The following is a 14,309-nucleotide window of genomic DNA, read 5'->3' as shown; positions in this document are numbered from 1 at the left end:
GTAGGTTTTGAAGGCATTATTTGCAGTGGAGCAGCTAATCTTCAAAACTGGTGCTGCATAAAGAGCACTTGCCCTTCTTATCAAACATGAATAGTCATATTGAAGATACAGATTTTATTGTATTCAAGTTTTCATTTATCATCTGCCTAAAACGTTGTGCAAGTGTCTGGAGGTTTCAGATGAGCTTCTCATTAAAGAAATCGGTATTATGGGACTTCAGGGTGTGTTTAGTCACATTTATTTCTGGGCAAAATAGATTACAAAGAACAAAAGCAATTACTCTTTTAGAGAAAGCCCATCTTGATTACAAGCAGTTTGCAAGGTTTTGTTTCTTATGTTTAGAAAGGCAAAAGGTAATGAATAGGAATTTCTTTCCATGCCATCACCGAAGAAACAATTCTTTAAGTTCCCAAGAGCTAAACTTTTTCTAAGGCAGAAAATGAACTTGTAGCAAACCCATGTCTGTCAGCCATGTACTGCTGCAACTCTAGTGTCATCCTGGTAGTACAATGACTTAAAGAAAAGCTGAGCTGGAAAGAACCATAGAACCATAGGGTGGTTTGAGTTGGAAGGGACCTTAAAGGCCAGCTAGTTCCAACCCGTCTGCCGTGGACAGGGACACCTTCCAGTAAACCAGGTTGCTGAGACAGATGATATGGTCACACCAGAAAATAGGCTTTTTGATGCACAGATTAATTTTAGATCACTTAGTTTTTAAAGCTGCATCTTTTACAAACTTCTAGACTATTATGTAAAAGTTGGTACATTCAGAGCCAGTAATCAAAATGGTCCTTCTGTATTTTCTATATATACTGCTGTGATGCTTTGCTTACATTATGTTATGAAGATTACAGTGTAAGAAATAGAGCAAAATGGTATATTTGTTTCATATATAGCAAAACAAATGTAAGATTATTTAAACAATGTTAAAGTATATGTTTTAGTATTTGATTTTCTTGAAGTTAATACATTGCCATTTGAAGGTGGAGTATTTATTAAGAGGTAGAAGTATAACAAGTGTAAAGCAATTTTAACCATCTCATCTATCAGCTATACTTAGATGACTACATAAGGTGCAGAAACTTTATATCTGTATATTTTGTTCTCATTTTTGAGGAAGTCGTGCACCTGCTGTTTAGTAGAAGTGAAGACTTTTGCCAAGAGTTTTAACATTGAGGAAGATTAAAGCATAGCACACAGTGTTTATTCTGTAAAAAACTTTGTTCAAGTAAGCTGACAGGCAGAAATATCTCAGGCTTCATTGAAGCTGCATAGAATTTGTGAGAATTTCATAGGCATTTTTGTGGAATCAGGGAAAAGTCTGTCTTTAAATTAAGAACTTCCCATCGAATGTTCTGTTTTCTCTGATGCTTATGTTAAAGTGCGCTGTTAGAAATGACATACATCAGTTCTTATAGCTGTCTGTTCAAGGCTGTCTGTTTGGAGAAGTAACGCATTTTCTTGCATGACATTGCTTTGGCATCTAAATCTCAGTAACTGGTTCTGGTACTGGTAACATAAGTCTGTTATGGCTGTTGATGTAACTCATCATGAAACATTCTTCTTCCTTCAGCAGCATTAGCTGTCTCTTATTATTACTGGCTTTTTCAGCTGCAGAGAGAGGAATGACTGGTTCTACCCATCCAAAAAAATACTGTCAGACAGTGCAGCATAGATGGTGTTCATAAAATTGAACTTTTTATTTTGGAACGTGTTTGCATTGGTGATTCTAAGTGGAATTGTTTCCCTAAATAAAGAGTGAACTTCAGGAAGAAAATGTAAGGATTTAGAATTTGAAAACAGAACACTTAAGGAGGCCAGAGTCAAACTTGACTGGTTAGAATTGGTGTGTTGTTCGCATTGAAGTTTCACTGTGAAAGGCTAGAATTAGTTGTCCAGGATATCCAAGCAGTGCATGGTAGTAGTTTGTTGAAGTGCAGTGTTGGAAGGTTAAAACAAAAGTCATCCATCTCATGTTATGTATATGCCAAACGAAAAGCCAGCCACTTCTGCTGGCTTTTAAATAATTGTGCATTGTAAGCCAGCTATAGCAGGAGGGGTGTACTGGAAACTCTTAGTTTACTGAAAGTCCTCTTTTTTAACAATACCACAGGATTTCTGCTCTGTTGGGTTTTGTGGGTTTTCTCTGCAAGTTTTCTGTTTAAAGAGAAAAAGGTTGCTTTAGGCAAGTAGAGAGAAATAAATATTTTCCATATGTCTTCTGTAAAGCTTTTTTTTGCAAGTAAAAAAATAGTGTTGGTCTGTTAGCTTAACAGTTACAGCACACTAAACCTAACTTGAATATTTCCATAATTATCTAAAAATCTGGGAAAACATCAAATAGATTCTTCTCTGATAGGTCACTGTTTTCCCCAGCAATCTGTTTTCTTTCAGCTGTAATAGGTAGAAATTAGCTCAAATACAAACGTTAGTATGGAAATCACCTGTCTGAAGTGACTGGTTCTAGGAAGGAGGCAAACAAACCAAATGTATTCAGTATGTTAGGACTGTTGCATTTATGTGATTTACTGGTTGGACAGTGTAAGAGCACTAAAGAGGAAGGATTGCTGGGTTTTCTGTCATTCTATATTCTCTTGTAGGCACTGTTAGGGAGAGAATGAAGAAGCTAGATGAACCTTTGGTTTGGTATAGCACAACTGTGTTGCATTCCAGGAGAACATAAAAGCCAGAAAACCTCCATGTTTAGTTTATATAATGTATGAATTGCTTGAGACTCTAAATAGTTGTTTGATTCTTTGAAGGAGTGAATAGCTTTAAAAAACCCAACCCAAACCCACTAAGAATAATAGGGTATTAATTTTTTTTGTTCTCCATTGAAACAAGCAAGAACAAAATTGTAAAAGGGGATTTGGATGAGTAATGAAAGTAACAGATTTTTACTTAATTTTTTTATAACTTGCATTTTTCTTTTATTCTGTATTTTAGTCTGCTGCACTGAAAGTCTGCTCCCTGCTAAATGCAATGTTTAAAATGCCCTAAGATGGTAAGGGATAAGCTACAAATATGGACTATCAGGCAAGCCCTGGAGATTTAGTTAATCTGACCTAGATGTTCTTTTGATGATTGAGACCTGCAGTATGTGAAAACACTTCTCAATTTCAAAATGAAACACAAGGATATCTGTTGTATAACTCAGCTGTCCTTGTAGTGACAGCCACATCAATCATTTCTGAACAGGAAAGGATTTACTATAAAAAGTTTGTAGCTTTGAGTTCATTGGCATTCGGATCAGCAATGATATTGGAAGTTGTAAGTGAATTCGGCATTTGAATTTTACCATGTCCTAAAGAGGATTAGCTACAAATGCAGGCAGCATACTATTTTCTTTTTCATTTTCAAGAGCCTGTTGTGTAAGATGTTAATTCTTGGCTTAGTTTTCAGCGTATTTTATGTGAAACTGCTTAGTAGCTCTTAAAGAAGCACTGAACAGTATCTGTAATCATAAATGTGGGGAGAAAAAAGGGAAAAAAGCAGGTACCTGGAAAGCAAAACTGTTTATGTATACCACTTTTGAATACCTGAGAAAGCTACTATTTTTCTGTAACCTCGTGATCTGAGACTATTTTTATAGTGCAGTTAAATACACAGAGAAGATGCCCCATCTTGGAAAACTGTGGGGTTAATGTCCTATTTCTTTGAAAACCTTACAATGATTGAATAAAATGGCTTGGATGATTATATAGGATTATATGGCCTAATATTTACCCTGCAGAACACTGTTTCTTATCTGTTTAGCAGATTCTAATGGTTTTGACTGAGGTTTTGCAGGGTGGTTTCTGGTATATCTTGGATTATTTCAGAAACATGTAATGGTAATAATTTCACACTTAGGAATATGGGAAAGGGAGATTATCTATGTTAAAAAGACAGAAGGTAAATTGACTTTTTCAATGGTAATTGTTTCTACTGTTTTGGAACTGAGACTCAATATTTCTCACAGCTTCTTGTTCGAACTGCCTCTTTTATGCTAAGTGGTGCTCAAATTTTGGAAGTTGCACTTCATGTTTAAACAGTAGAGATTTCTTAACATATCAACAGCTAAAAGCCTTCATGAGTCAAAACACACGTTTCTCTGTAGGGAGGAACAGGCATTTCCTTGGAATCACTTTGAGCTGTATTAATGTGAATCTGGACACCTGAAATGAAAGCAGAATACTCTCTGTAAATGATCCTTGTGCTAAAACAAGAGAGTATAAAGTCAATCTAAGTACTTTGTGAGAAGGAAGGATAAGAGGTAAAAATGATGGATGCTTTGCACACAGGTTCTGTGTATCATACATTTAGATATGCTGGACATAAGTGCTGGTGTGCCTGTAACGTGTTTCTTTAAGAGCTGTGAATTTCCCTGTGTTTAAGAATTTATTTAAGTGGAGGAACTAATATTTTGATTATGGTCGGTGGTACTGAGATGGCACAATGTGGTAGTCTGTACCAGGAGGAGCTTCCAATGACTGAAACCTTTTTGAGATTGCGTTCTGTAGCTGTAATCTGCTCAAAATAAGAGGAATGAACAAGCAAAGGCTCATCAAATCTGAGAAAATTAGTAACAGAAAGAACTAGGACATACTGACCATTATACATCAATTCCTTCATATACAAAACTTTATTAAGTCTTTGCTTTGCTTTTTTTTGCATGGGATAAGAATTGCCTTACAGTAGTATATCTGGCACCTGCATGGCGGCACATTGCAGTTGTAACAGTTACTGCTGTATAAATTCTTGCTTTTCTTAATGAGCAGTAGCAAGAGAAGTCAGTCTCTAAAAGCACAATTGGTATTAGGTGTTACTAGTTGTTAAGAAAATGGCTTATGTTGGCAGAGAAGGGGTAGCAGTTGGTGATGATGTGCCTGAGAGGCATGGGTTTCTAGTTGCTAGGACATTGCAGTGGTGTTGAATACAAACATAGAATCATAGAATAGTTAGGGTTGGAAAGGACCTTCAGATCATCTAGTTCCAACCCCCCTGCCATGGCCAGGGACACCTTGCACTAAAGCATGCACGCAAGGCTTCGTCCATTCACATTTCATTGTGAAGACAGTTTGGAAGCATTTTGTATAATTCTCTGCCACAAGTAATACAAAAGATTACTGTGGGTAATGGGAATAATATTCTATTACTGTGATGGTAGAAGTTATTTAACATTTCAGCTCTTCTGAAGCATATTTTAAATCAACTTTCTTGGTAGTGTTCAACAATAAGGGAAAATGTCTTCAATAAACTGACTGCAATTTTTAAGTCTCTTATAAATGTAGCCTAACTTAATTATTTGTGAGCTTGTAGTCTCATTCAGCTTTCAAAAAACCCCAAACAGCAAAACAACCCCAAAACTATGAAGTTTTGTTAACTTTTCTTTTTCTTATAATGTTCTATGCAAAGTAATGTGTTTCTTCTTTTGGAAATGTTTTCCAGACTCCTGGCTTGAGAGCCCACTCTGGAAGGCTGCAGTGGTTTGTAAAGAAGTGTATATCAAACAATCAGGTATGTGGCTTGTATGATGTCTTCTATGTAACTGTCATTATAGTCCAAGAAAAATTGTTTGGAAGTATTTCATTGCTTGATTTTTATGTTTGTGAAAGGACGTGTGACAGGCTGATGAGGTGAACTTAATGCTCTGTGTAAATGCTGGTCTATACTTAAACAGAAATATTGGTTTAGCTGAATGCACACAGCATGTAAGTGCACATACATAGAAAAATAGTTTAGCTGAGATGTAACTATGTTCTTCTCTCTTTTTAAAGATGGAGGCATTGGAACAGTTAGTAGAATTAACTCAAAATCTGTTTGAATGTGATAGAAATGAGATGTACTGCTCGTTGCTTCAGCTTTATGGTAAGTGAGCTTGTGATCTGTTTTGGTTTGTGTTTGGAGATAGGAAATAACCCTGAATTGGAGAGTTTTATCCTGATATGCAATTAGCCTGGATACCATTTCTGAGGCATGTTGTGAGGGAGAAAGTACAGGGGACTTTTGATTGTTACCTACAACTTACATAGTCCAAGTCTTCCAGTCCATTCTATTACCTTGTGTCCTAATTTGAAAGTTTACTCTGTTTTGGTTTTAATATGCTTAAAGGAGTAAAACTGCGTATTTGTTACGTCTTCATAACTGATACAGACCTGAAGTCTTCTGTAATTTGATCCGGTTTGGAAAGCTGCATTTTTAAATAGGTTTTTCTTAATCTACCAGTTCTTCAACTACAATTTAACTGTTGCTTCATTTACAGAAACATAACAGTTTTTAAAATCGGAAGGTTATTTCTATGCTAGAGACTTAGTGTAAGATGGATTTATAGTGTTTTTAATTTCCTCTTTTTATGTATTTCTCAGTCTGTGCTGGGTTTGTTACTCAGTCAACCAAAAATAAAAAATTCTGGAAGCTTCAGTTATTTTGAAGTCTTGAAAATATATGTGTGTGTATATGTATTAATGAGCCATTACAGCAATTTGATATATTTAGTATGGTGAATACTTGCACTGGAGCTTGAAGTAATTTTGGGCTGTTCCCCGTGTGTATTTTTGGTTGTCTAGAGCTAGCAATGTTTTCTTTTCATATGGTAATAATGAAAGAGGCTTCTTCCCCGTTCCACTTTGTCTAAGCAGAAGAGATGAGTACTTCCACAAAACAAATTACCAGAGACCTCTTGAGAACTTTGTTACTTTCCATTTCCTGAATAGCCTTAACTTCAAAATCCAACTATAGCATTACCCAATTCTGGCTTTGTGCATACTAGTTTGCCATCAAAAATCAAGTAGGCCTGAAAAGCAATGTTGGCTCAACACGGAGGGAGCCTTCCTACTTCCCTACTCATTGTGTTCACCTCTGGCAGTGACTAAGTCTGACAGTGTGCCTGCTAGGAAGAGAATCTAAGAAGATACAACTGATCAACTTCTGTCATGCAAAATCTTCAGTCGTCTTTCAGAAGACAAAACCAATTCCATCTATTCAAAGGAGTGGAAAACATTTGTGGGTTTCTGTCACCATAAAACACAAATCCTGCACATTCCTGTTTTCAACCATTGTAGATTATCTATTGAAGCTGCTCTGTGCACAAGCACAGTAGAAAGTAGCCATAACTTCATATCAATTTTAGGCATATAAAAAAATACCATCTTGTCCAGGCTGTAATCAAAAATGTAGAAGACAATGCATTTGTCTTTTTAGAATCACAATTTATGCTGGAGAGAACCTCAGGAGTTGTAAGCCTGGCCCTTCCCCAGAACTTCAGTTAGATCACATAATGTCCTTGTCTAGGAAAGGCTTTGAGTGCCTCTGAAGCTGGAAATCAAACAGCCTCCCTTGGCAACCTGTTCAGGGTTTGATCATTCTCAGACACTTTGTTGCTGCAACTTTTAACCATCACCTTTTATACTTCGCTGTGCACTTCCAAGGAGAGACTCACTTGCTCTTCTCTAACTTCCAGGTAACTAAAGACATCAAGTAGTCTGCCCTGTTAGCTTGCTTTTCTCCAGGCTGCCCAAAACTCATCTTCTTTGACCTCCTCTTGTTCCTCATCTGCTCCAGCCCCATGTCTGTCTTGATGGTGAAATTTGCTCCAGTTCTAGCATGTCTTCTGTAGCTGTGGAGCCCAGAACTGGACACAGTCCTCTGGATGTGGCTTCATGAGGCCTCAGGGACACAGGCACACAAAAAGGTGTTAAGAAATTCTCTGTCCTACTCTTCTGCCATAATAATCTGACAAAATTAAAATACTATCTGCAGTATTTAGTCCTTAAAACCAATCATTTTATTTTATTTAGGGTAGTCACCAAGTTTGCTGCCGCTTCCAGAAAGCTGAAGCGATGCCAGAACTTTGTTGCAAGTGGGCATGGATCTTGAACTGGCCCAATTACATATCAGTATGGTTTTTTAAACCCATGCTGTGCCTTGGGAAGAAGAGAACATTGCACTGTAATGTTTCTGTATTGCACGGCAGTTTTGTTTGCAAAGCAACAGGTGCTGCTTTATTATACTTTATAACAGTTCCAGAGAACAGCATCCAAGTGTGTCATGCTGCTTCCCAGGTGGCTGCTCCAGCTTTTTCTTGTGTTTTGACTTAGTCCAGTGGAGCCTGAGCTACTGAAAAGCTGAAGTTCTCTAGCTGAACAGTTGGAAGAGTAGCTGAAGAGCTGCTGGTTTAGGCTGAGGTATTGCCAAGCAAATGATTCATTACACCATCTGCCTTCTGGCTCTACCTTCTTGCCTTGCTTTACTTTGTTTCTGGGGTTCTGAATTAAAATATGGAATGGACAGATCACAGTTAGCAGATGTTGGGGTTAGGTAACTGTGAATAGGATCTACAGTCAGAAGCCAATGCTGTTCTGGTGGCTTATGATGGGAGACACAAGAAACCATCCAATGTATCTAGTTAACTAGTAGTTAACCTTTTTCAGTCAAAAAGTCCATCTTTCTATTTATTTGCAGTTAGGTACCGTGATGCATGTATAAATTGCTGTTCTTGTTGAAAACAGTTGAATTATTCTGTGAATTTGGCAGCAATTATTTTTTCTCTTTCAGAAAACTGAACCTTTTACAGTCTTCAGATACAGTCAGTTTTGTTTGGTTTTCAGGGTTTTTCCTTTTAGCAAAATGAGATCCTGAAGGTCCAAACTTCTGGGATGTAGATGCTTTATCTCAGTAGCTACATAACCAGAGGATTTAACTTCATGAATTTCATAATAGAACTGAGAAAATGGTACCTTAGAGGGTTAATGTTTTGTAATAACTTAGAAATTTTTGTAGTTGTTGTTATAATTGACAATGAAGGATATTAGTACTGATGAGCCAGGAGGTGCGCTTCTGCAGTGTTTGTGAGCTGATTTCTTATGAATTTGAAAATTCCTACAATCCTTTTGTTGTTTGCATCTTTTAGCATCCTCTGTGTTTTAAAAGGATTTCAGAACTTCTTGGCTTGGTGATCTTGAAAAGCAGAAGTATATGATTAATTGATGAATGATTTCCCAAAGATACCTGTTTTGAAGTTTTACTCTAAATGCACTTTTGACTGAAGATTCGAATCTGTTTTCAGATAACAACAATGACTGGAGAAAAGCTGAAGCTGTTTGGACAAAAATTCAAGAAGAAAATCTTGTTCCTCGTGTGAAAACACTAACCTTACTGGCTCATATACTTGAAAAAAATGGTCAGGTTGTTCCATTTGAGGTACCTGAGGTAACTGTCATTTAACTTCCTTAGCTAACAACACTTTCTAGTATTTTTCTTTCCATTGAAAAATGTTAACATATAGCATTACAGTAATTTAAATATGTTTGTTTTAAAGTTTGGACAAGAAGATACCGAAAGTTCAACTATTTCTGGTGAAGAAGAAAGAAAAATAAGGATGCTTTGCAGGAAAAACAGTGCAAAAGGTAAATTTTCCCCCTCTGCCCCCCCCCTTGGCATTAACTTTAAGATTTCAATTAACTATAGAGCAACTTACCCACAGATGCTTGCTGCTTTTTTTGTTGGTTTGCTAGTATGTTAAGACAGTTACATGATAACGTTAACTGCCAATATTGTGTTTCAGCACCTCTTATGAGAAGGATATGCTAATGCATTCAAATGTCATTAGAAATGCTGACTTCTAAATGCACGTTTGAAAGCCAGTGTATAGAGAATTTGCCATTTTTAAAATTACTGAAGTACTGCTGGTCTCTAGTTCACTTCATACTGTTGGGTTAACTCCATGTTCTAGGTTTTCAAATGTATCCATTAAACAGCAGAAACTAAATTTATGTACATTTCTATGGTTCCCAGAAAATGTAGCTTTTTGGTCAAAAGTTTTATAGTGTGAGACATGAGAAGTGTAGTGAGATGAAAGATTGATGCCAAGTGAAATAGCTGGGACATGTTTATGAGAGGCAATTACCTATTAAAAGAAGTTGTTCAGAGATTTTGTATTTGCCCCTGCTGTTGAAGTCTCAGTAAGATCAGATATGGTTCCAAAGTATGCATCAGGTCCCTTACTGAAGTCTAGATTTGACAAAGAAATTAAATAGACAAGATTAAATGAGATGGGACTATGTTACAGAGATAACCATTGCTCTCCTCCTAGCTGGCTTTAATCTGTTAGTCTATTTTCTATCCGCTGATGTTGCAAGGCTGTTTATTTCTATTTGAAGGGAAGATTCAATGTGGTGCATAGCGTCTTTAGCTTCTTTATGACTAAGATTAAAGTTGTCCATATTTATCTGTAGGATTTGCAAACTTTTTCCTCCTGTTGTGCCTTCCCCAAAGAAATAAAGGCTATTAAAAACCAAGAGATCAAAATGTGACCCACAGCTTGCAGTTTCAAACCCCTGTGTCTGTGGGTAGCACCTCACGAACAAAATGGCCTTATTGAGAGATCACATCAATTCTGCTATGAAAAATTAACAGCTTTTCTGTGCAAACTTCCCTGCCTCTGATAAAAACAGAATTAAAAGGAGTGTACTTTGTTACAGGCCCTTTAGTTTAGTCTGTGTTGAAATCATTGGAAATCCATTCCTATTCATCTCATCTCAAAGCAGGGTCACAGAGTCAGAACTAGATTACTGGACCTCTCAAAGTGGGGTGGAAATTAGTCTGTTTCTATCATTTGCCAAGATGCAGAGTATTTGAATGTTCTGGAAATCCTTATTTCTTCACCTATACAGTGACATATAAACAGGTATCTCACTTGGAAGCTGATAAGAAACAGAATTAAATAGGTTTAAAAAATTAATTTTGCTGAATGAGAAAGATTTATAAATACAAGGTACCTGGGTTTTTTCTTCCCTGAGTTTTATCAAGGTATTTTACAGGTTGGACGTGCTGGTTTTTAAGCTCGTGAGTTTTTAAAATAAGACTCTGACAGCTATTCACATACTTCTGTTAGTGAAATGACTCTATAGAGTTATTCAGTTGCACAACCACTGATGAGAGATCTGGAGTCTGGATGTTCTGTATATAGGGTGTGCAACCTCATGTTACATATATGAATTTAAGAATCATGTACTATGGCAGACAAAATGTTTTCAAGGATTTTCTTCATGCTGGTAAATTTTGGGACTCAAAAGAAAATGAGAAACACAGAAATATTTTCACTGAAAACATTTCAAAATTAGTGGAGTGCATCATATAACATTATTCCTAGGAAAGTGTCCTGTGCCTTTGATACCATAAATGATCAAGTAGAGGGGAGGAGGAAACTAAACAGGGCTTGGACCTTGCAGGAAACCTAGTTTAAAACAACACTGTGAAATGTAACTGCTAACTATCAATGATAACATTTGATACTGAATTTATCAGTAAATGATTCCTGCATATTCTTTTACTTAAAGATGCAGTATTCAGGAGGAGGTGGTCTAGAGCTACTGGGAATTAGCAGGGAGAAAAGACAAATGTTGGGAAACAATTCTCTTAAAAAAACCCAGCATAAATACTAAGTTGTTGCTTTTATGTAACAGTGTAATTTTGATGTGAATGTAATAAGGCAAAATATAACTTTTTATCAGCATCATCTTTTTGATAGGAAAAAATCTGGTTATGTAACTAATTTCACAAATTTATCAATTCTGACATGGAGGTGTTTTGAAAAGCTGTTCCCTGAAGTGCTTGATTTATGCTAAGTCATATTTTCATTTTTATCATGATTCCTCAGTGGGAGAACTTGACTCTGGGGGATCATGTTACACATATCCCAAACAATTGCAGTTGCTGAAACAAATTTGACTGTCTTGAGAGCTGAGACTTTCTTGGCAAGTTGTCACTTTTCTAACAGATCTTTGTACTTGAAATAGCTACTAAAACACAGGATGATCTTGAAACCAAGAACTTTCTCTTTTGAATGCTAATATACTTTAATAATTTTAGATGCCATTTGAAGAAGCATTAGGCTGATAATACCTGATCAGGCATGTGTCTTAATTCAAGACTCATGTAGGTATACTTCAACCAGGCTGCAAGCTGCACAGATGATCTTTAAGGTCCCTTCCAACCCAAACCATTCTATGATTCTATACTCTTTGATTGAAGAAGTCTAACATTCAAACCAAAGGGAACACCAGCAGTTTTGATTTGGGGAATGCCAGCTCAAAATTCCCCAGCATACTAGTAAATGTTATTAGTATGACTCTTCCTGTGACAGTAGGATTCAAATGAGATGTCTTCATCTTTACTTTTGAAGTATAAAAAACCTAAAATGCCTAGCACTGTTATTGTAACAATAGTACAAGTATTTCTGTAAAGTTTTAAGGGTTATTGTGGCTATGATTTGCATTAGGAAAGGGGTTATTTATGAAGTTTCATTAAATGAAATGTGCAAACACAGGTTAGATATAAAAGATCATTTGTGGTTTTAACACAGCTTTCTAGCCTACGTTACAGCCTGGATGTCAGTTCTAGCTGCATGTTTATAGCCGCATAATCTCGTTTCAGAAAAATAAATGACTGAAAAGTGTGCTTATCATTTTTTTCCCCCTTTTTGGTAACATCTTTTCATACACTGACAGTTATTGTGAATGCATGAAATAAAACTGTTAATCAGTCAAACAAATGCAGCGTAGTTTACTTGTTAAATATCTGTATATTTGTAAATTGTATGTTTTGTATAAATCTTGTCGTAGCCAAATAATTTGATCTCCCCATATTGGAATCACCTCCTATATTATTTGTTAAATGCTGTTATGATCACACACCAGACACTGTAACTATATACCCCAGAATTAGGTGTTGCTTTAAAACTCCTGAGTCTTCCCCTTCTAAACATCTATGTTGGTATTTCAGCAGCAGACACATATAGAAAAAGAGCAGTAGCAAACTTTGTGTAGATATGAGTCCATTGCTGTATGTAAGCAGTTTTGAGCAAGCTCTGACAAATAGCTTTGGGCTCTAAGATGTAAGGAAAGGATAAACAGATTTAAGATGGACCTTTTCAATGAACAGGTGAGTTCTATCTATGATCAACATCATTGCAATGAGACATTTAATTTTGGCTTTTTTTTTTCCTTTCTAGAGGCCTACAATATTTTCCTGAAAATGCAGAAGAAGAATGAGCTTCATCATAATTCTTACTTTATCCTTATAAAAGCATTGCTAGCACAGGAGTATTTTCAAGAAGCCATCAAAGTGAAACGACTGTAAGGCTTTTCTGTATTTGGGGTATTTGTTGTTGGGTCCCCCAACAATTAAGTTGGGTGAGGCATGTTAAAATAATTTCTGGATCATTTAAAGGGAAGTCCTTAACTTTCAATAGGTCATGACTGATAATTAGGAGCTATGGTAAGAAATATGCCAGTGTTTCATAGAGATATTCTGTGTGTTAAAAGGTGCTAGAGTGACAGTATGTATTGCTAATAACTCATTTCAGCTAGCAGTATCAACAAATGTACTTGGCATCAGAACTGAAAATCCACCCTCCTGGCAGTCTGCCTTTTCCTCTTTCAAGCAATATCCAAACAGACAACATTCCTTTACTTAAGTGCCCGTGAGCCTTTGCCTCCATCCCCATCCCTCTGCTGTCTTACCCTACCCACATTCCCTGGCAGCTGGCTGCCTGCCAGATGCAAAATGGTACATTTGACTGTAATGCCAGTGGCTAGGAGATGACCATAAACCTTAGATCCAACTCTTAACACTTCTGAAATAAACCCAACCTGCTGACATCTATTATTAGAATCAACAGAATCAAATTAACCTTTTAGTGAGTTGCATGGAACACCACTTGTTTTAGTTATTGCCTGTAATGTGTGTTCTGGTCAGTTTATAGGCTTCAAAGTAAAAGTGTTATTACTTATTAATATAAAGACAAGAAAAACAAAAATTTAAGTGTAAGTAATTTAAGTCTTTAAGTTTCTACAACTAAAACAAGAACAGTGGTTGTCATCAAGTGTGTTCTCTGACTGGATACACTGAATTTGAAAGTGCCTGTAGGTAACTTACATGATGCATAAAGCACTATAAAAGTGTAGTAGTTTTTAGAGTCAACTAAATCATTGATGTCTGGGAACAGTATAGTGTAAGACAATGTTTATTATTTTCATATTTTCTTTAAAAGTGTTTAGACCAAAGAAATGTCTTTCATTGAAAAACTATTTGACATCTGCCTTCAGAAGAACAAATAACATTTTTTCAAAGAAGTCTCAGTAGCTGGGCTTCATGGTAAGGAATGTTTATGCTTGATGGAGATATATGGCTTATATCAAGGAGAAGCTAAGACAATTTGCCACATTACACTCCCTGAAAGGAAGTAACTTGATAAGTCTGTATAAATAGAAGATAGAAAGAAGATGTTTTTAGAAGTACAAAAGAGTGTTGATAAAAATTAGATAGTT

The 14,309-nt window shown here is 36.3% G+C and overlaps 1 protein-coding gene across 2 annotated transcripts in view; it reads left to right on the top strand.

The window, feature by feature from the left end:
• Positions 1 to 14,309, top strand: part of LRPPRC (leucine rich pentatricopeptide repeat containing) — an 88,019-nt gene that overhangs the window by 55,935 nt on the left and 17,775 nt on the right. For both annotated transcript variants that reach the window (XM_034060921.1, XM_034060922.1), the window contains exons 26-30: positions 5,431 to 5,499; positions 5,760 to 5,850; positions 9,047 to 9,189; positions 9,299 to 9,386; positions 12,992 to 13,115. In XM_034060921.1, coding sequence (XP_033916812.1) covers positions 5,431 to 5,499; positions 5,760 to 5,850; positions 9,047 to 9,189; positions 9,299 to 9,386; positions 12,992 to 13,115 — 515 coding nt within the window. The remainder of the gene's footprint in view (positions 1 to 5,430; positions 5,500 to 5,759; positions 5,851 to 9,046; positions 9,190 to 9,298; positions 9,387 to 12,991; positions 13,116 to 14,309) is intronic.

This window comes from Melopsittacus undulatus, chromosome 3 (assembly GCF_012275295.1).
Source record: "Melopsittacus undulatus isolate bMelUnd1 chromosome 3, bMelUnd1.mat.Z, whole genome shotgun sequence".
Classification (NCBI taxonomy): Eukaryota; Metazoa; Chordata; class Aves; order Psittaciformes; family Psittaculidae; genus Melopsittacus; species Melopsittacus undulatus.
This window is presented reverse-complemented; position numbering and strand designations above follow the sequence as displayed.